The 22,030-nt window shown below is 38.2% G+C and overlaps 1 protein-coding gene across 1 annotated transcript in view; it reads right to left on the minus strand.

The window, feature by feature from the left end:
- Positions 1–18,436: 18,436 nt before the first annotated feature.
- Positions 18,437–22,030, minus strand: part of LOC144955892 (uncharacterized) — a gene marked incomplete at its 5' end in the record, with an annotated part of 10,961 nt that continues 7,367 nt past the window's right edge. The window contains 1 exon segment of the mRNA XM_078886150.1: positions 18,437–18,728. Within this exon segment, the coding sequence (XP_078742276.1) occupies positions 18,478–18,728 (251 nt within the window). The 3' untranslated portion in view covers positions 18,437–18,477.

The raw sequence follows: 22,030 nt of genomic DNA on the forward strand, positions 1-22,030 counted from the left end.
ACTCCTGACCTCCCATAGTGGGCAGGGAGGTACATGCTGTGTCTTCTATCCCCCCATACTCCTGACCTCCCATAGTGGGCAGGGAGGTACATGCTGTGTCTTCTATCCCCCCATACTCCTGACCTCCCATAGTGGGCAGGGAGGTACATGCTGTGTCTTCTATCCCCCCATACTCCTGACCTCCCATAGTGGGCAGGGAGGTACATGCTGTGTCTTCTATCCCCCCATACTCCTGACCTCCCATAGTGGGCAGGGAGGGACATGCTGTGTCTTCTATCCCCCATACTCCTGACCTCCCATAGTGGGCAGGGAGGTACATGCTGTGTCTTCTATCCCCCCATACTCCTGACCTCCCATAGTGGGCAGGGAGGTACATGCTGTGTCTTCTATCCCCCCATACTCCTGACCTCCCATAGTGGGCAGGGAGGTACATGCTGTGTCTTCTATCCCCCATACTCCTGACCTCCCATAGTGGGCAGGGAGGTACATGCTGTGTCTTCTATCCCCCTATATCCTGGGTGGGGTTCCTGACCTCCCATAGTGGGCAGGGAGGTACATGCTGTGTCTTCTATCCCCCCATACTCCTGACCTCCCATAGTGGGCAGGGAGGTACATGCTGTGTCTTCTATCCCCCTATATCCTGGGTGGGGATCCTGACCTCCCATAGTGGGCAGGGAGGTACATGCTGTGTCTTCTATCCCCCATACTCCTGACCTCCCATAGTGGGCAGGGAGGTACATGCTGTGTCTTCTATCCCCCTATATCCTGGGTGGGGTTCCTGACCTCCCATAGTGGGCAGGGAGGTACATGCTGTGTCTTCTATCCCCCCATACTCCTGACCTCCCATAGTGGGCAGGGAGGTACATGCTGTGTCTTCTATCCCCCCATACTCCTGACCTCCCATAGTGGGCAGGGAGGTACATGCTGTGTCTTCTATCCCCCTATATCCTGGGTGGGGTTCCTGACCTCCCATAGTGGGCAGGGAGGTACATGCTGTGTCTTCTATCCCCCCATACTCCTGACCTCCCATAGTGGGCAGGGAGGTACATGCTGTGTCTTCTATCCCCCTATATCCTGGGTGGGGTTCCTGACCTCCCATAGTGGGCAGGGAGGTACATGCTGTGTCTTCTATCCCCCCATACTCCTGACCTCCCATAGTGGGCAGGGAGGTACATGCTGTGTCTTCTATCCCCCTATATCCTGGGTGGGGTTCCTGACCTCCCATAGTGGGCAGGGAGGTACATGCTGTGTCTTCTATCCCCCCATACTCCTGACCTCCCATAGTGGGCAGGGAGGTACATGCTGTGTCTTCTATCCCCCCATACTCCTGACCTCCCATAGTGGGCAGGGAGGTACATGCTGTGTCTTCTATCCCCCCATACTCCTGACCTCCCATAGTGGGCAGGGAGGTACATGCTGTGTCTTCTATCCCCCCATACTCCTGACCTCCCATAGTGGGCAGGGAGGTACATGCTGTGTCTTCTATCCCCCCATACTCCTGACCTCCCATAGCGGGCAGGGAGGTACATGCTGTGTCTTCTATCCCCCCATACCCGTTTTCCAATTGTTTCCTGTCATTGTCTTGGAATGAGATTACTTAGTTTTGTCCTGATCCTTGCCGGAGTTCCTTGGCTGGGAGGGAAACAGTTGAATGCATTGTTATTGTTTTGGGAGATGATATTTTTTTCCCTTGTAAATCATCTCTCTGTTATGCATTGTATTATGTTTAGTTTATATATTATATTATATGATTTGTGAACATTTGAGTGTATTCCTCTTAGTTGGGACCTGTGCTTGTGTCTGGATGAGACTTTTAGGTATCTCAAACTAAGTACTTTGTTAGTGTGCTCTTGGAATCTACACCTGTTCCCTATTTGTTCCCAATTCCCCTTTGTCTTACTTTTTCTTGGGTGCTATATTTGTAATTCCACAACTTTTTACTATCCCATTTTCTTCCTTTTTACTTGCGCTGATATAACCTTACTGTGTTGCAAGCGCCGTAAAACCCTAAAAAAATATAAAAAATAAAAAATAAGATAAAACAACCAAACAAGCCTTGAATTAATCCATGAGGCAATTTGTGAATGGAGCATCTTTCAAGTCAAACATGAAAACCCCCAACTTATAAAATATTGACCAAAAATCAACAATGGCTTTAAAACGACAACAGGACAAATAGGCTACTTAAATTATAGGATTTTTTTTAAATCCTAGACATTTTCTTCTTGATGAGTAAATTATTTGTTTTATTTTTTTGATTCCATTTTGTTGAATGTCAATTTCATTTTGTAAAACTTGCATAGGTAGTGTGTGCGACTGGTGTGTGTGTGTCTGTTTGGCTCAGTACGAGTGTGTTTATGGTTTGATAAGTATATTGTAAATCGCCTTGAGGCTTTGGCATTAAGCGCTATAGAAGAACACGATATTGTTATTGTTGACGTGTTGTTGAACAGTAACAAGGGATTTATAACACATTACGTTAAAAGTCATAAGGGGGGTGGAACTGAGTGGCGCAAAATTGAGCCCTTGGAAATGATTTCTTTCCTCACATTCTCTCACTGCACTCTGGTGTAAAATAAGTACCTGCTCATTACAACCATGGAGAAAGGGTAATTGTGTGGCTATGTGGTCTTTTGGTGTGACATTCGCTTTTGGAACAGAAGGTCCTGGGCTCGAGCCTCGCTCGATGCATAGTTGAGTCCTTGGAGAAGGCTCTTTACTCACATGTCGACTGGTTGTGGTTGGTTGCTTACATGTTGTTGACTGAATGTGGTTGGTTGCTTACAAGAGTAAATGCTTTTATTAGGTACCTGATGATTGACTGTGATCGGTTGCTTACACGAGTCAGTGCTTCAAGTGGGTACATGTGGTTGTTGCTTACATGTGGTTGGTTGCTTACACGACTGAATGTGTTGGATGGGTACCTGGTGACTGACTGTGGTTATTTGCTTACATGTGATTGGTTGCTTACACGACTGAATGTGTTGATTCGGTACCTGGTGACCGACCTTGGTTGGTTTCTTACATGAGACAATGCTTTGAGTGGGTATCTGTTGTTGGTTGCTTCCATGTGATTGGTTGCTTACATGTGGTTGGTTGCTTACACGACTGAATGTGTTGATTCGGTACCTGGTGACCGACCTTGGTTGGTTTCTTACATGAGACAATGCTTCGAGTGGGTACCTGTTGTTGGTTGCTTCCATGTGATTGGTTGCTTACATGTGATTGCTTGCTTACATGTGATTGGTTGCTTACATGACTCAGTGATTCGATTTTGATTCTACTGTATGTTATTTATTTATTTATTTATCTTGGACATTCATTTGACTAGACTTGTTGCATACACAAGTTTCAATATGTTACAATGAATGACGTAATCAGTCGGATGGTGAAAAGGTTTGAACTGAGATATTGCCAAGTTTAGTTAGAAGGTCAGTTTTTATCCATAATGAGTTCTTGTCATAAATGATTAAATCAACCCTTTTTATAAATCTTCGGGAAATATCAAAGCTTAATTTCAGTTCTAAATAATTTTTTACAGCTAGTCAAGTTGAAGAAGAATGAAATCTGAGAAAATTGCTGGATACCTTTCCCAGACATCTGACCATAACTTCATGAAAAAACCACCCGATTTACTTCAAATAAAGCTTAAAATGCTCTGGTTAGCATATTCTTTCAGAAAATGCAAAAAATGCAAATCCAAAATGTTCACCTTCCGACTGATTCTGTCATTCATGCACTGACACATATGAGTATTGGACCAAGGACCTACCCAGTAGGTTGGAGGAAACTATCCAAAGTTGTATTCAGACCTGCCTAGTAGTACGAAACTTTTCGTAGAAATACGAATTTTTGGCTCCAGCTACAGAACTACATTCGCCTTTTTAACTCAATAAATCTTGTTGAAAAGGAAAGTTTTGTTCCTTAGAACCTATATTCAAGCATTTGGAGCATTTTTTTGGATCATGCTGAGAACAAATTGTTTATTTTTAAAGCTATTTAAAGTGACTTTTTCTATTTTGGTTATTATTATTATTATTACTACTATTGTTTGATTTTGATTGTGTGTGTGTGCGCGCGCGCGTGTGTGTGTGTGTGTGTGATATATATATATATATATTATTATTATTATTATTATTATTATTATTATTATTATTATTATTATTATTATTATTATTATTAGCACTATTATTATTATTATTATTATTATTATTATTATTATTATTATTATTATTATTTTATTATTATTATTATTATTATTATTATTATTATTATTATTATTATTATTATTATTATTATTATTATTATTATTATTATTATTATTATTATTATTATTATTATTATTATTATTATTATTATTATTATTATTATTATTATTATTATTATCATTATCATTATCATTCTTGTCATATTCATCGTCATCATCATCATCATCATCATCATCAGTTTATTTTTATATAAGTTATTACCATTATGTTGTTTAAGATATTGTGTTTCTCTTAGCAATTGTATCAGCATTTGTGAAGAATAAAGCTATGTATTTTATTTTTTCCAACAAATTGTTCATAAAAGTCATTGAAGTCCCCTCTCCTCCCCCCCCCCCCCCCCCCCCCCCTTTCCACACCCTCACACTCACATTAACTTCAAGAATGGGTTTTCCTGACCTCCCATAGTGGGCAGGGAGGCCCATACTGTGTCTTCTATCCCCTTATATCTGTTTTCCAACATTATTTCTGTCTTTGTCTGGGAATGAGATTACTTGGTTTTTTCCTGGCCCTGGTCGGAGTCCTGGCTGAGAGGGAAACAGTCAAATGCATAGTTATTGTTTTGGGAGATGATATTTTTTTCCTTGTAAATCATCTCGCTGTTATATATTATTATGTTTGTTATTTTCAATGTATAATGTAAGCATTTGAGTGTATTTCTCTTTGCTGGATTTTGTGCTTGTGTCCAAATGAGACTTATAGGTGATCTCAAACTAAGTACATTGGTGGTATGCTGGTGGAATCTACACCTGATCCCTATTTGTTCCCAGTTCCCCTTTGTCTTACTTTCTCTTAGGTGCTTTTTAATTGTAATTCTAGAACTTTTAACTATCCCACTTTCTTCCTTTTTACTGGCGCTGATATAACCTAAATGTGTTGCAAGCGCCGTAAAACCCTTAAAAACAAAAACAAAACAAAACAAGAATGGGTTTGATTGTTGAAAATCTGGCTGGGAAACAGTGGTATTTTTTCCCTTGTAAGTCATCTCTATGTTATGGATACTGTTATTGTTTAATTTTTAATTTTTTTTTAAACATATGATTTGTAAACATTTGAGTGTATTCCTCTTAGTGGGATCTTGTGCCGGTGTCTGGGTGAGACTTTTGTGATCTCGAAATAAGTACATTGATTGTGTGCTCTTCGAATCTACATCTGTTCCCTATTTGAACCATTTCCCCTTTGTCTTTGTTTTTTCTCAAGTCCTTTTAATTGTAAATCTAGAATGTTTTTACTATCCAATTCTCTTCCTTTGTACTGGCGCTGATATGACATAAATGGGTTGTCAGCGCCGTAAAACCCTTAACTCTGGGTGGGGATCCTGACCTCCCATAGTGGGCAGGGAGGTACATGCTGTGTCTTCTATACCCCCCATACCATTTTCCAATTGTTTCCTGTCATTGTCTTGGAATGAGATTACTTAGTTTTGTCCTGACCCTGGCCGGAGTCCTTGGCTGGGAGGGAAACAGTCGAATGTATAGTTATAGTTTTGGGAGATGATTTTTTTCCCTTGTAAATCATCTCTCTGTTGTGCATTGTATTATGTTTAGTTTATGTATTATATATGATTTGTAAACATTTGAGTGTATTCCTCTTAGTTGGGACCTGTGCTTGTGTCTGGATGAGACTTTTAGGTGATCTCAAACTGAGTACACTGATGGTTTGTCTTGGAATCTACATCTGATCCCTATTTGTTCCCAGTTCCCCTTTGTCTGCCTTATTCTTGGGTGCTTTCATTGTAATTCTATAACTTTGTACTATCCCGTTTTCTTCCTTTTTACTGACGCTGATATAACCTAAATGTGTCGCAAGCGCCGTAAAACTCTTAAAAACAAACACAAACAAACCCTTAACTGGGTGGGGATCCTTACCTCCCATAGGGGGCAGGGAGGTACTTACTGTATCTTCTATCCCCCTGTACTATATCTGTTTTCCAACTTGCTGGGCGGGGATCCTGACCTCCCATAGGGGGCAGGGAGGTACTTACTGTGTCTTCTATCCCCCTATACTAGATCTGTTTTCCAACATGCTTTCTGTCTTTGTCTTGGAATGAGATTACTTGGTTTTGTCCTGGTCGGATACCATAGCAGGGAAACAGTCACGTGTATAGTTTTGAGAGATGATATTTTTTGGATTGTAAATCATCTCACTATTATGCACTGTATTGCTTTGTTTACATATTAGATATGATTTGTAAACGTTTGAGTGTATCCCTCTTAGTGGGGCCCCGTGCTTGTGTCTGGATGAGATTTTAGGTGATCTCAAACTAAGTACATTGATAGTGTGCTCTTGGAAAATACATCTGTGTCCTATTTGAACCAATTCCCCTTTGTCTTACCTTTTCTTGGTACTTTAATTATAATTCTAGAACTTTTTTACTATCCCATATTCTTCATTTTTATTGGCGCTGATATGACCTTAATGTGTTGCAAGCGCCGTAAAACCCCTAAAAACATAAACATAAACAAAACCCTTAATAATAAAACAAGCATAATTTTTTTTTTTTAAAATCAGACTAGAATCATTTTTGTCTGGCGGTTATAGTAGGCTTCTTTCTATTTTGTCTTCGGAATTGATGCTGTGCACTTAGCTAAAAAAAGTACTTATAACATTGCCAGCCGGATATAACGTACCAACACACAAAACTATGTGTAACCTTAACCGTTTATAGTCTGATTGATGCACGGTTTTTTATTGGCTGAAGAAGGGTTTTGAGCCCGAAATGTTCCGTGTTTGGTATTTTCACCTTTTTTTTTGGAAGCTGTCCTCAAGTACACAGGTCTTAGTGCATGGGCCAGGCCAGTGGGCGAAACCCTCCCCCCCCCCTGGGGGAGTTTTCGCCACATGGTTTTTCTGAAACAGCAATATATCTTGAGTATTAATCCGGGTGTTACCGTTTTTTCAAGTGTCATTTACGAGAGTTACGGCCCTTGAAAGGTCATTAGGTGCAATTTTTTGTGAAATCGTTTTTGTGCATAAAATGGTTGTTTATCACCTTAAAATTGTTTCACATACAATCAATAATGGAATTTTATTGTAATTTCTAATTTTTTGCCTCATATCATAAAATATTTTACAAAGCCATATAGCGTTTTTAAATCTTTGATAGCCATTTTCTCTATAATTAAAAAAAAAATCTATTACAGTGTACTTGTTTCCCTTCAGGATGAATAAACAAGAGGGATTTTGCACTAGCACAATTCAGGCATGCTTCAGGGACATATAACACAAATTAATCCGGGTGTTACAGTTTTTTCAAGTATCATTTACAGGAGTTATGGCCCTTGAAAGGTCATCGGGTGCAATTTTTCGTGAACTCATTTTTGTGAATAAAATGATTGTTTATCACCCTAAAATTGCTTCAAATGCAATAAATAGTGGAATTTTATTGTCATTTCTCATTTTTTGCCTCATATAAAATATTTTACAAAGCTATATAGGGTTTTTAAATCTTTGATAGCCATTTTCTCTATAATATGAAAAAAATATATATTACAGTGTATTTGCTTCCTTTCAGTGATAAATAAACAAGAGGAATTTTGTACTAGCACAATTCAGGCATGATTAATGGGCATATAACACATATACAGTTGTAGCATTTGACCTTGCTGTAGCAAAGAAAGCTTACGATATTGTCTGGCAAAACCCACAGCTTTACAAAACAGTCATTATTCACCTGGGTGTCTTTCACACCATAATTTCATATCTTGGTGCCCTGGGAAAGCTCCAAAGTGGATCTGGTTTTGAAGAAATTGTGACTTAAGCAGGGCTATGTGCACATGGTTCTATGGATAGGGTTATGAGTGGAAAGAACTACAACAGGGCTATACGAGTGCATGTGTCTGTTTTGGAGGCTCTAGAGAGGCTTCTGCTTGCAAAATTTGAGCAGGACACGGATTCAAAACTCAGTAAAGACCTCATGTCTTACATAAAGGAATTCACCGAAGGAATTTCAAGCCATACAGCTAATAAAATTCTCGTCAACTGTGTATGCTGAGTTATTTTCCAGTATGAAGCCTTCAAAGAGAGTGTCCGCTCAGGAAAGTACGGAAAAACTGCACAATACTGGATCCAATACATGGACAGAGTTTGGCTTCTCCTCAGTTTCTGCGAGCTACAAAGACAAACAACTTTCTTCTTCATATATCTTGTTTAAAAGAACTGTGCCCACTGCTTTTTACCTGAATCACCACAATTATGCCAAGTATCTCAGTGTATATTTTGTGTCACTAGCCAACCTGATTCATTCCCACCCAGGGGCAGAAGAAATGTTACAAGATAATGGATTTAGTGTCTCCAGATCAAGGACGCCTGCTGGAAGAATAGCAGTTGATATGACCATTGGACAAACAATAAACAAACATGCAAAGACAAAAGGAGGTATTGTTGGGTTCAGCAAGAGTCTTCCAAGCTATTACCGTTGGAGTGTAACAAGACACAATCGAGCAGAATATGTATCAGCAACCCAAAGAATGATCAGCAACAACAACTGTATGGATATAGACACCCACAAAGAATTGAGCCTTGCAGAAAAAAGACAAAGTGAAAAGCGAGTGCAAAAGATCCTCCAGGCATTTTCAGCATTTATCAATCCCTTTGAAGTTGAAGACGGTCTGGTCAGTCTAGCTTCAGGAATGAAAGTGCAAGAGGATGTTGCTGATGACCTGCTAGCCGTGGAAAAAAACAGGAAAAAGATTGTTTGAAAGTTTTGTTGAAAACAGACTGAAGGAAAAGACTGTAGAATTTCACAAGCCATTAGAAAGGAACAAGACCAAGACATTTGCATCATTGAGGAAAGTGGTAACAGTGAAAAAAGACATGAACGTGGTCAAAATCAAGGCACAAAGAAATTTATTTGGCCAGCTTCTTGTTTTGTCCCAAGAGCACAGTGTTGATCTTCAAAAAGTTCTTCAATATCCTCTAACACCTACTCCATGGTCGCTGGCTTCATCAGATGGTTTACCTCTGAAGACCAACAAAGCAACTCTGTTGCACAAGCTCACGCCTGACAATTCACTAATGTTCGAGGATTATGCAAAAAAAACAAACAAACAAACACCGTTTACATTGTTGATGGCAATGCACTGTTACAAACTCTGTCAGCAATCCCAAATACATTTGGTGAAGTAGCCAAACTTACATTTTCCTCCTTACCACAAGCAGCTTGTGTACACTTTGTGACTGATACTTACATAGAAGATTCAATCAAAGGTTGTGAGAGATTGAGGTGAGGATCTTCTGAAGATAATGCATACTTGTTAAAGAGGATCTGCAACAACAGTGCCCAGACGTTGGAAATCATTTCTCAGCTGCGTTGATAACAAAAGATCCCTTATCAGGTTTCTCCTCAAGGAATGGGAAAGTAACGAATATGCAAAGAAACTGAGAAACAGGGAAATCTTCTTTGTCTGTGAAGAGAGATGCACCTTACTTTACAGTGACACGGATGAATTTACCACAGCTGTACCTTGTCTAGATATCTACTCATCACAGGAAGAGGCAGACACACGAATTATACTGCACTGTCAATATGCTTCCCGCCAACCAAACTGTGAAACAATTGTTGAGATCACCAGACACGGATGTCTTCTTACTTCTCCTTTCATTCTCAGAGACAATTGGAAAGACCCTGATTTTTGATACTGGCTGTGGCAACAACAGGCGACAAATCAATGTCTCTCAGATAGCAAAGACTTTGTCTAAACAGATGTGTGATGCATCACTTGGTGTCCATGCATTCACAGGCTGTGACACAACAAGTTGCTTTGCTGGGCAAGGAAAGCTGAAAGCTCTAAAATTTCTTCAAAAGGAGGAAGATCTTAGACTTCTGTTCTCCAGTTTTGGAACATCAGCAGCTGTTTCGAGTAATGACTGTCTCATGTTCGAGTCATTTGTGTGCAAGCTGTATGGCAAAACCTCATGCACAAGTGTCAACAAAGTGAGGTATGACATAGTTCGCCAGCGTTTCAAAGGAAAGAAAGGTACCATCTCATGCAGTGGTGGAATTGATCTGTGTCAGATGCCTCCTTGTAGTCAAGTATTGTCACTGCACATATCAAGAGCCAACTTTCAAACTCTCATTTGGAGGAATGCAGTGTGCCAGAATCCTAGCATTCCAAAACCAGAGGATAACGGTTGGCAGAGAAATTCTGCAAATGAATTGGAAGTACAGTGGTTCAAAGATGCTTTCATTCCAGATGAGTTGCAGGAAATTGTGTATGAAGAAAGCTGCACCAGTACTGACGAAGATACATATGCCGAGGATGGTAGTGATAGCTTTGACAGTGATTTCCTTGACGACACTTCAGAGGACGAAGAGGATTTTGCTACTGATGATGAGGATATGTAATAAATTGGTGAGCAGTGCAAACTGTTAAGGAGTAAAGCAAGTTTGCAAAACACATAAGGATATTGTTTTTATGTACTTACTGCATCTTGAATCAAGAATCCCTTTTGAGTATCAATTATTCTTCATAATATAACAATGCGATTTCGTTCAAAAGTCTTCGGTAATGATGCTTCACTTGGGTTGTGAACAAATTAGTCTTTTTTCATGATATATCTATTGTTTTTACCACACCTTCAACTTACTTTTAAATGTGACAACTGGACATCAATACCATGTTTAAAAAGAATGAAAATTATGATGAATTTGGCATCCCACAAAGTGGAGAAAAATTTAAGGGTTGCGTACACTTTTAGTTTTTCCTGTGACGTAGAAATATGAAGGTTGTTGTTGAGGCTTGGGCCATAGCTTTCTTCAGTGCTACATTTTTAATGAACATGCTGTTTTTGGCCATATTTAAAATAATTTTTGTGTTAAAACACTGAAATAGCCCATAAGTTTAGATATGACACTTCATGAGATTACTGACAAATTGTTTCAACTTTCTGTGAATCTATAAATATTTACAAATTGAAAGCTTGTGCACATAGTTTGATAGTATATTCAATTTCCTTCAGTTTGATACCCAATTTGCATATATTTGAATTAATATTGTAGTCTCCAGAGCCTTTGAAAGAAATGTTGTCTCTTTTTTGCAAGGGGACACAACTCACTTTTTTCAAAGAGCCATAACTCTCTTAAATGACACTTATTTTTACGGTAACAGTGGAATTTGTATGGCCAATAAGTTCTATTATTTGAAAAACATAGTGGCATAAACTCCCAAAGGGAGGGGGGGGGACGGGGGGGGGGGGGTCCCAGTGGCCTAAGCACTATCTAACCTAACACAAACAGCTTTGTATCGCTTTGTCTTGTCACACTGGGCATGATCTATATTACATTTTCATGTGTTCGAGGTCATTGGTCACATTGGAATATGTGCTCAAAATGACCCACATAGTGAAAAGTGTTCACAGTTTAAGAAAGATCCAATGTTAAAATTGGTCATTTTGCTCAGCATAACTCATGGATATGTCTACAACTTTCATAAACACAGCAGCGAGTCTCGACTGCACCCGAGATCGATTTTGGTCCCTTTGTGCGTGAAGCGAGTGCTTTACCCGCTGATCTATCTTCCCCCCCCCCCTCCACTCCCGTCCAATAAATTCTCCTCAATAGAACATATAAACTCAATCCGTCTGATATTTCTGGATATTGATGTTATGTGTTTATTAATAAAAAAACAACCTCATATTATCCTGATAACCTGATAGAGATAGTTCGAAGATGACGTCACTCAGGTCTTTGTTATTGTTTTTGCATCCCCGTTGTGAGTATGCTACTGAACGTATTGACCTGACTATAAACGTTCATGGATACACACCGTTTTGTGTTTGGTCCGTTATACTTCCGGATGGCAATGTTATGAGCTTCTTAGCCAAGCGCATACTATCTATAAAGTACCAACACACAAAACTATGTCTAATCTTAAATGTTTATATCGTCTGATTGATAGAATTTAGTGAGACCTACTCGTAACAATGGATGGTTTAAAAACAATAAAAAAGAGCTGAATGACGTCAGTTTCGTTCTATCTATAGATAGAACGAAGATGACGTCACTCAGATCTTTGTCATTGTTTTTTGCCATCCTAGTGGGTTCTATTGTCAGGCTATGATTTAACGATGGCTACGATGGGACCGACGTGCAACTATTTGCAGGTCTGGTGACCCAATTCATTATGGGCCGGCCCACTGTTGTAATGGAAATCTAAAAAAAATAAAAAATGATGCAAAATATTGTCCTTCCCAGCATTGTTAAATTAGGCCGATTATTACATTCGATTATCTGACCTGCATATATATACATATATCTATATATATATATATATATATATATATATATATATATATATATATATATATACATACATACATGTCGGATGGGACAGAAGGACTTGGGTTATCAGACTCGTATCTCTATATACGTTTCTCTATTTCTTTTCAATGTTTCTTTTAAAATTTCTTATAAACAAATAAATAAAAACAAACTTTGTCTTTACAGTTACAAATGGGAAGAAAATGTGATTTAAAAATGGTTCCAATCTCATTGGAAGTGTAAAACCACTCTTCCGGAGGAATGGATACGTACCTTGTGTAAATGATCCTCTGGTGTCAGAGTGATGCCATCTTATTTTCTAGTCTAAATATAGATAGAATGCGCTTGGCTAAGAAGCTCATAACATTGCCATCCGGAAGTATAACGGACCAACACACAAAACTGTGTGTATCCATGAACGTTTATAGTCAGGTTAATACAGTTCAGTGAGCTTTACTCATAAACGCGGATGGCAAAAAACAATAACAAAGACCTGAGTGACGTCATCTTCGAACTATCTATATGCTGGTCGTCATTAAAGATCATCGAATCCTCGCTCTTTTACGTCTCGTACTATTAATAATCTGCCTATAGATGGTATGCAGTTGACGTCACTCAGGTCTTTGTTATTGCTTTTTGCCATCCGGGTTATGAGTAATTCTCACTAAACTGTATTAACGAGACTATAAACGTTCAAGATTACACATAGTTTTGTGTGTTAGTCCGTTATACTTCCGGATTGCAATGTTATGAGATTTTTTGCCAAGCGCATACTATCTATACATCCTGCAACTGAAATAGTTCTGTCATCTATGATTCAACATGTAACTGTTTTACTATTAGTAGTCCGAAAGACTGGTTACATACACACTTCCAATGATTTAGTAACCAAAATAAGTTATTGAAGTTGGATGTCACGACTTTTCTTCCATATTAGCACCTCGTTATAGATTGTATACGCTTGGCTAAGAAGCTCACAACATTGCCATCCGGAAATATAACGGACCAACACACAAAACTACATACTATGTGTAACCTTGAACGTTTATAGTCTGGTTATTAATACAGTTGGGTGAGAATTACTCATAAACGCAGATGTCAAAAAACAATAACAAAGACCCGAGTGACACATCAACTTCGTTCTATTTATAGCATCAGCTTTGTCTCTAATGCAGGCCTGCCTACCACTACGAAACATCCGTAAAGACACGAATTTTTGGCTTTTTACAGCAGAAATAAATAATGAACATTTTTGATTCAATCATCATCATCCGTCGTGGTTTGTACTCTTGAGCACGTTGCCGGTCAGCTGTCTCCACGAATCACGATCATGTCCATCCATCATCCATCGTGGCTTGTACTCTTGAGCACGTTGCCGGTCAGCTGTCTCCACGAATCACGATCCTCTGCGGTGCGCATGGAATCTGTGTTGCTTTTAAAATCACTTTTGGCCATTCTTAGGTTATTTAAATAAGTCATTCTTTGTCATCCTCTAGCTCTCTTTCCTTCGATCATCCCAGAGTTACCAACTTTTCTATTCCGTCTCTTCTCCACACATGTCCCAGAATTCAATACAATGTGTTAAAAAGAAAACGTTGGTGTCACAAAGCATCTATTCAGGGTTTTGAAGGCACAGTTAATACTGCTAAGAGTAAAATATTAATTTGTAAAGTTAATAATAGTAACTTCTATTTCTTCCCTCTGAAAATTTCGTATTCTTAACATTTCAAGTTGGCAGGTCTGCTGTATTGTTTGAGAAACAAAAAAATATAAATAAATAAATGAAAAGACATTCCTTTATTCATTCCAACTGGGAAATTCGTCAGAAGGTCTTCCTAAAAATATGAACGATTTAACCCAGGCGTTAGCCGCAGTTCAGTCACATAGTGCGCAATATGGGCCGAGTTTATTCCTTAAGGAAAATAAAAAAGAAACAAGATGACAATATTGGGGCTGGAACTCGGGTCTTTGAGATGTAATTATATGGCCTTACCCACTAAGTCACAACAAATTGATGTATTAATATCTTAATTGTCTTTGTTATTGACTGAAGAAGAGTTTTGAGCCCGAAACGAACCGTGTTTTTTTTCAGCTGTTATATTCATTTTTGTTCATGACAATTTATTTGAATCACCCTGTCCAAATTGAGAAGAACGAATATCGTTTCTCTACTGACTGTAGACTGTAAATCATGACAATTTATTTGAATCACCCTGCCCAAACTGAAAAGAACGAATATCGTTTCTCTACTGACTGTAGACTGTAAATCATGACAATTTATTTGAATCACCCTGTCCAAATTGAGAAGAACGAATATCGTTTCTCTACTGACTGTAGACTGTAAATCATGACAATTTATTTGAATCACCCTGCCCAAACTGAAAAGAACGAATATCGTTTCTCTACTGACTGTAGACTGTAAATCATGACAATTTATTTGAATCACCCTGCCCAAACTGAAAAGAACGAATATCGTTTCTCTACTGACTGTAGACTGTAAATCATGACAATTTATTTGAATCACCCTGTCCAAATTGAGAAGAACGAATGTCTTTTCTCTACTGACTGTAGACTGTAAATCATGACAATTTATTTGAATCACCCTGCCCAAACTGAAAAGAACGAATATCGTTTCTCTACTGACTGTAGACTGTAAATCATGACAATTTATTTGAATCACCCTGCCCAAACTGAAAAGAACGAATATCGTTTCTCTACTGACTGTAGACTGTAAATCATGACAATTTATTTGAATTACCCTGTCCAAATTGAGAAGAACGAATGTCTTTTCTCTACTGACTGTAGACTGTAAATCATGACAATTTATTTGAATCACCCTGCCCAAACTGAAAAGAACGAATATCGTTTCTCTACTGACTGTAGACTGTAAATCATGACAATTTATTTGAATCACTCTGTCCAAATTGAGAAGAACGAACGTCTTTTCTCTACTGACTGTAGACTGTAAATCATGACAATTTATTTGAATCACCCTGCCCAAACTGAAAAGAACGAATATCGTTTCTCTACTGACTGTAGACTGTAAATCATGACAATTTATTTGAATCACCCTGCCCAAACTGAAAAGAACGAATATCGTTTCTCTACTGACTGTAGACTGTAAATCATGACAATTTATTTGAATCACCCTGTACAAATTGAGAAGAACGAATGTCTTTTCTCTACTGACTGTAGACTGTAAATCATGACAATTTATTTGAATCACCCTGCCCAAACTGAAAAGAACGAATATCGTTTCTCTACTGACTGTAGACTGTAAATCATGACAATTTATTTGAATCACCCTATCCAAATTGAGAAGAACGAATGTCTTTTCTCTACTGACTGTAGACTGTAAATCATGACAATTTATTTGAATCACCCTGCCCAAATTGAGAAGAACGAATGTCTTTTCTCTACTGACTGTAGACTGTAAATCATGACAATTTATTTGAATCACCCTGTCCAAATTGAGAAGAACGAATGTCTTTTCTCTACTGACTGTAGACTGTAAATCATGACAATTTATTTGAATCACCCTGCCCAAATTGAGAAGAACGAATGTCTTTTCTCTACTGACTGTAGACTGTAAATCATGACAATTTATTTGAATCACCCTGCCCAAATTGAGAAGAACGAATGTCTTTTCTCTACTGACTGTAGACTGTAAATCATGACAATTTATTTGAATCACCCTGCCCAAATTGAGAAGAACGAATGTCTTTTCTCTACTGATTGTAGACTGTAAATCATGACAATTTATTTGAATCACACTGTCCAAACTGAAAAGAACGAATGTCTTTTCTCTACTGACTGTAGACTGTAAATCATGACAATTTATTTGAATCACCCTGTCCAAACTGAAAAGAACGAATGTCTTTTCTCTACTGACTGTAGACTGTAAATCATGACAATTTATTTGAATCACCCCGCCCAAACAGATTAGCATATCGAACAGTTTTAACTCGACTTTCAGAGTCTGATTCAGCCTGACGCGTTACCGGATAGAGGTAGTGGGTCACATTTATTGCCATTACTCTCACAGGGAGGGGGAGAGGGTATAACGATGTTTTACTGTAACGTATCTTACATTAAATCTTGAGGTAGCCATGTTAATGGAGGTTGATTGTAAGTAAAGGAATCGTTCTTCAGAGCGGATGTTTTATTATCACGTATTCTATAATATCATGAAAAGGACAATAGCAATTACTCGCTAGTCTTCATGCAGGACGTTTATCTATCCCAAAGTACTTTCCATCTGTTCTAACAGACCCAGCGACTCAATCACTAATGGATGGACAGATGTTGAGAGGTAGGTCAGAACCTAAATATTACAACGTCAACCTGGAACCGATTCAGATCCCTTTGAGTGTGAAGCCAGTGCTCTACCAACTGGGATATAATTGGGAATGTAACAACAATGAAATTATCGTTTTATATCAAGTGTGGAAAAAGATATAAAAATACAAAATGAAACAAAATTGAAGCATGTTGACGTTAGAGTAGCAATTTAAAAAATAGGTGATGAGTATTTTGTTTGTGTCCAGTGATTGTTGTCTGGTGTTGGGGTGAGGAGGACAAGGTGGGGATGGAATTCATATTGATAATGATGATGATGTAATGATGATGATGATGATAATAATAATAATAGTAATAATAATAATAAATAATAATAATAATAATAATAATAATAATAATAATAATAATAATAATAATAATAATAATAATAATAATAATAATAATAATAATAATAATAATAATAATAATAATAATAATAATAATAATAATAATAATAATAATAATAATAAATAATAATAATAATAATAATAATAAAATAATAATAATAATAAATAATAATAATAATAATAATAATATAATAATAATATAATAATAATATATATAATAAATAATAATAATAATAATAATAATAATAATAATAATAATAATAAATAATAATAATAATAATAATAATAATAATAATAATGAAAGCTCAACCCCTAATCTTTTGACCTAACATCCAAACCCGATCTCCACCACCTTGTCACCGTCAACATACACCATCATACCAGACCAATATCCTGGGTCACATCCAAGTTGGGCATTTCAGTGTGTTTATCAATAAACTGTACAATTTTATATCACAGTAGTCAAGATGGAAACAAACAGGTGTAACGGACTGTAGGCACAGGATGGAATTGGGAGGGGAAAGAAACCAAACGAGAGAGAGAGAGAGGAGAGAGAGAGAGAGAGAGAGAGAGGGAGAGAGAGAGAGAGGGGGGGGGGAGAACAAAAGAGGGGGAGGGAGATAGAGAAAGGGGAGAGCGAACAAATGAGATGGAGAGAGAGATAATGAGATAGAGGCAGAGGGAGAGAGAGAAAAAGAGAGAGCGCGAGTGAGAGAGAACGAGAGAGAGAGAGAAAGCGAGAGTGAGTGAGTGAGTGAGTGAGAGAGAGAGAGAGAGGAGAGAGAGAGAGAGAGACGGAGATAGAAACAGAGGGAGAGGGAGAGAGAGCGTGAGAGAGAGAGCGCGAGTGAGAGCGCGAATGAGAGAGAGAGAGAGAGAGAGAGAGAGAGATAACATAATAATATAACATAACATTACATATAATTTCAAGGGTTACTAAGGTCAAAGACCTATTAATTCCATGTCGAAAAAAAAAGATAATAACGAAAAGAAAGACATTTTAAGGTCATAAATTATTCCCTGATAACAATGTAGCTACGATCATCATTTACGTCATAACCAGTCAAAAATAATTCTTTAAAAAAAATCTAGTCACCACATTCATATTTTAAACAAAAAATAAATTATTTTTTTCTTTTGAGACTTTTAAACACTTATAGTCGCCAAATTCATATTTTAAACAATTTGTTTTGTTCTTATTTTTTGGTTCTTTTTTTTTGTTCTTTTTTTCTTTCGAGTCATTTTCAACCAATGACAATGTCCTGAATCATTGACTGCTGAGGTAGATTCGACGTTTAGCATCCGAGGAAATCTTCTTGAGCGTGACTCCGTTCTCGTCTGGTTTCCGTAAGATGTCGGGCATGGATTTTGGGACCCCCGTTTTGTTGATCTTCTGCCTGATTTCCAACATGGCCGCCATATCCGCTTCCTGCGGATGGACTTTCGACTGAGTTTCCTTCTGCTCCTGTATCATCTTGAGGCGCTTTTCCTTGGGGATTCGAACAACGATCGTGTCCCCTGGAGGGAGGGAGAAAAAACAACAACTCAGAAACAAATAATTATACCGACGTGCACTTATTTGAAGGTCTGATAACCCAATTCATTATGGACTCATTGTTGTAGTGGAAATCTTTTTAAAAAAATGATGCAAAATATTGTCCACATTACAACAATGTTAAATCAGGCCCATAATTGTGTTCGGATGTTAGACCTGCATATGTGTACACATCGGATAGGACGAATTTATTTATTATTCGTCAAATAATAATTACGACCTCTAAAATTGACATAATCAGTGGGTGATTTAGGTGCTGATAGTTCAGTTGGTAGAGCACCAGCTTCACAATCAAACGGACCAAGATCGATGCTGGGTGCAGTCGACACATTTTTTTCTGCGCCCCCCCCCCCCCCGCTGTCCACCCATAATTAAATGGCTAGCTGCTGTTAGATCTGGCCGAACTACCTTGCGATAGACCAGTGTCCTATCCAAAGGATAGCAAGCAATTGCTATTATCCTTTTCACGGCTATAGAATCCGGGATCGGAAACTTTTGGATTGGAAAATGCTCTTTACTCATACTCTCTCATCGTACTCAGAATTGAAATGAGTACCTGGCCGTTAACAGCGTTGTCTCTGTCGGAAATATTGTAATATTGTCTAAAAGTCGTCGTGTCATGTCTCGTTCTCCACGTTCCTTGTGGCTGTTGGTGTGTCAGGAACCCTTTGTAAAGCACGTGTAGTGGCCATTATTCCACCCCTCTTCCTAAATAGTCACGCGTAATGATATCAAGTTTACAATAATAATTTGTGACGTCAGATTATAACAGGTTACATTTCACTAAAAATCTGATTCTTTAAAAAGAAGTAGATATCATTTTTAAGATTTTGAAGATGTCTTTTATTCAAAAGATGACGAAATGGGAATTGAGTGAGGGGTAGAATAAAAGATTTCTTAAACTCTTACGTTTTGGAATTCGAACTTTGTTCCCAATGCACACTCGCAAGCTCGTGCAGCGTTTTTTTTTTTTTTTTTTTTTTTTTTTTTTTTTTTTTTTTTTTGGTGATGTATTTAAAAGGATATCTATCTTACATAATAATGAATAACTACAGAAGTAATAATTGTATTATTTCAAAAATTTGTATGTACATTATCAAATTTATAATCTAAGCTCATGCCAAATTCAGTGTTGCCAAAACTCCGGTTTCACCGGAAAAACAATCCGGTCTGGAGCAAAAAATTTCGGGTTACGGGCAACTTCTGTCAAATTCCGGTGAGGTGAAATTGTTCCAAGGATACCCCCCCCCCCCACCCCTTCCAGTCCACAGATGTTCCAGTCACTACTAATACAACCACCACCATCACTTCATACCACTACTACTACACACACCACATCATCATCATCCATCATCATCATCATCATCATCATCATCATCATCATCACCACGCTACTACTACACCACACCACCATCACTCCACATCATCATCACCATTACTACAACCATCACTACCACTACTGCTACAACCACCACCACATCATCATCATTACCACTACGGCAACAACCGTCACCAACACATCATCATCACTACCATAACTACTACAACCACCACCATCACTACCATTACTACTACAGCACCACACTATCATCACTACCACTACTACTACAACCACCATCACCACATCATCTTCATTACCACTACTACTACAACCACCACCACCACACTATCATCACTACCACTACTACTACAACCACCACCATCATCATCATCATCACTACTGCTACTACTTCAACTACAACCACCATCACCACCACATCTTCATCACTACTACTACAACCATCACTACCACTACTACTACAACCACATCACCATCCCCATCACCACTACTACAACAACCACCCCATCACCGTCCCCACCACAACTGCTACAACCACCACATCGCCATCCCTACCACCACTATTACAACAACTACCACATCACCATTCATGCCACCACAACTACAACCACCATTACATCATCATGTCTACCACCACCACCACATCTTCATCCCTGCAACTACTATTACAACCACCACAACGCCACCCTACAACCACCAATACTACAATCAGTGTTGCAAGCGCCGTAAAAACCCTTCAAGCAAATTTAGCTCAACTCTCTCTCTCTCTCTCTCTCTCTCTCTCTCTCTCTCTCTCTCTCTCTCTCTCTCCCTCTTCACACAAACACACACATACACACGCACAAAAATCAATAAATTCGCTCATTGGATTAATTTTCATGTTAACCTTCCTGTATTTGCCAATAATAGCTCATCACAAATACTTTGACCTCAAACTTTCGCCTCGTTAATTTTTCAAGTTCATGTTTCTCTACTTATCACTACATGCACTTTGAGCTCTCTCTCTCTCTCTCTCTCTCTCTCTCTCTCTCTCTCTCTCTCTCTCTCTCTCTCTCCAACCACACAACACACACACACACACACACAACCTACAACCACCACCACCCCCACATTTTCATCACGACCACTACTACTACAACCACCACCACCACCACTCATCATCACTACTACACCACACTATCATACTACCACACACAACCACCACCGCCACATCATCATTACTACTATAACAATCACCCACACCACATCATCACTACTACTACTACAACCACTGCCACTACTACAGCTACAACCACCACCACCACCACCACATCATTATCACTACCACTACTACTACTACAACAGTCATTATCACATCGTCATCACCATTACTACTACTACTACTACTACTACTACTACTACTACTACTACTACTACTACTACTACTACTACTACTACTACTACTACTACTACTACTACTACAACCACCAACACCACATAATCCTCACTATCACCAGTACTAAAATCCCTACCATTAGGTTTTGGAGCTTTACTTCATTTGAAATAAGGAAACTTTAGGTTTGTATTTGGCAATGTGTTGATATATATCATAACATAGTTCTAATTAGTTATCTATTTAGATCTATACAATATTTAAACACAATACTAAACACCATCCCAATTCCCTTTTTTATGTGCTGTGGAATGTAAATGTTGCTGCTCGAAGCTCGAAGAAATAAATAATAATGTGAAATTGAATGTAAGCTTCAATTTAATTACAAAAACAGATCTGTTTTGTAAGTAAATTGAAGGTTACATTCAATTTCACACTATTATTTATTTTATTATGTGCGGAAATTCCTCTTTCGGCATTGAAATTGAAATTCCTGTGAGTCAAATTGAAAATTGGCGTCTCTACAAATTTGACTATTCTCATAAAAATTTCAA

The sequence above is a fragment of the Berghia stephanieae genome, chromosome 10, assembly GCF_034508935.2.
Source record: "Berghia stephanieae isolate SIO BIC M18660-M18661 chromosome 10, UCSD_Bste_1.3, whole genome shotgun sequence".
NCBI lineage: Eukaryota > Metazoa > Mollusca > Gastropoda > Nudibranchia > Aeolidiidae > Berghia > Berghia stephanieae.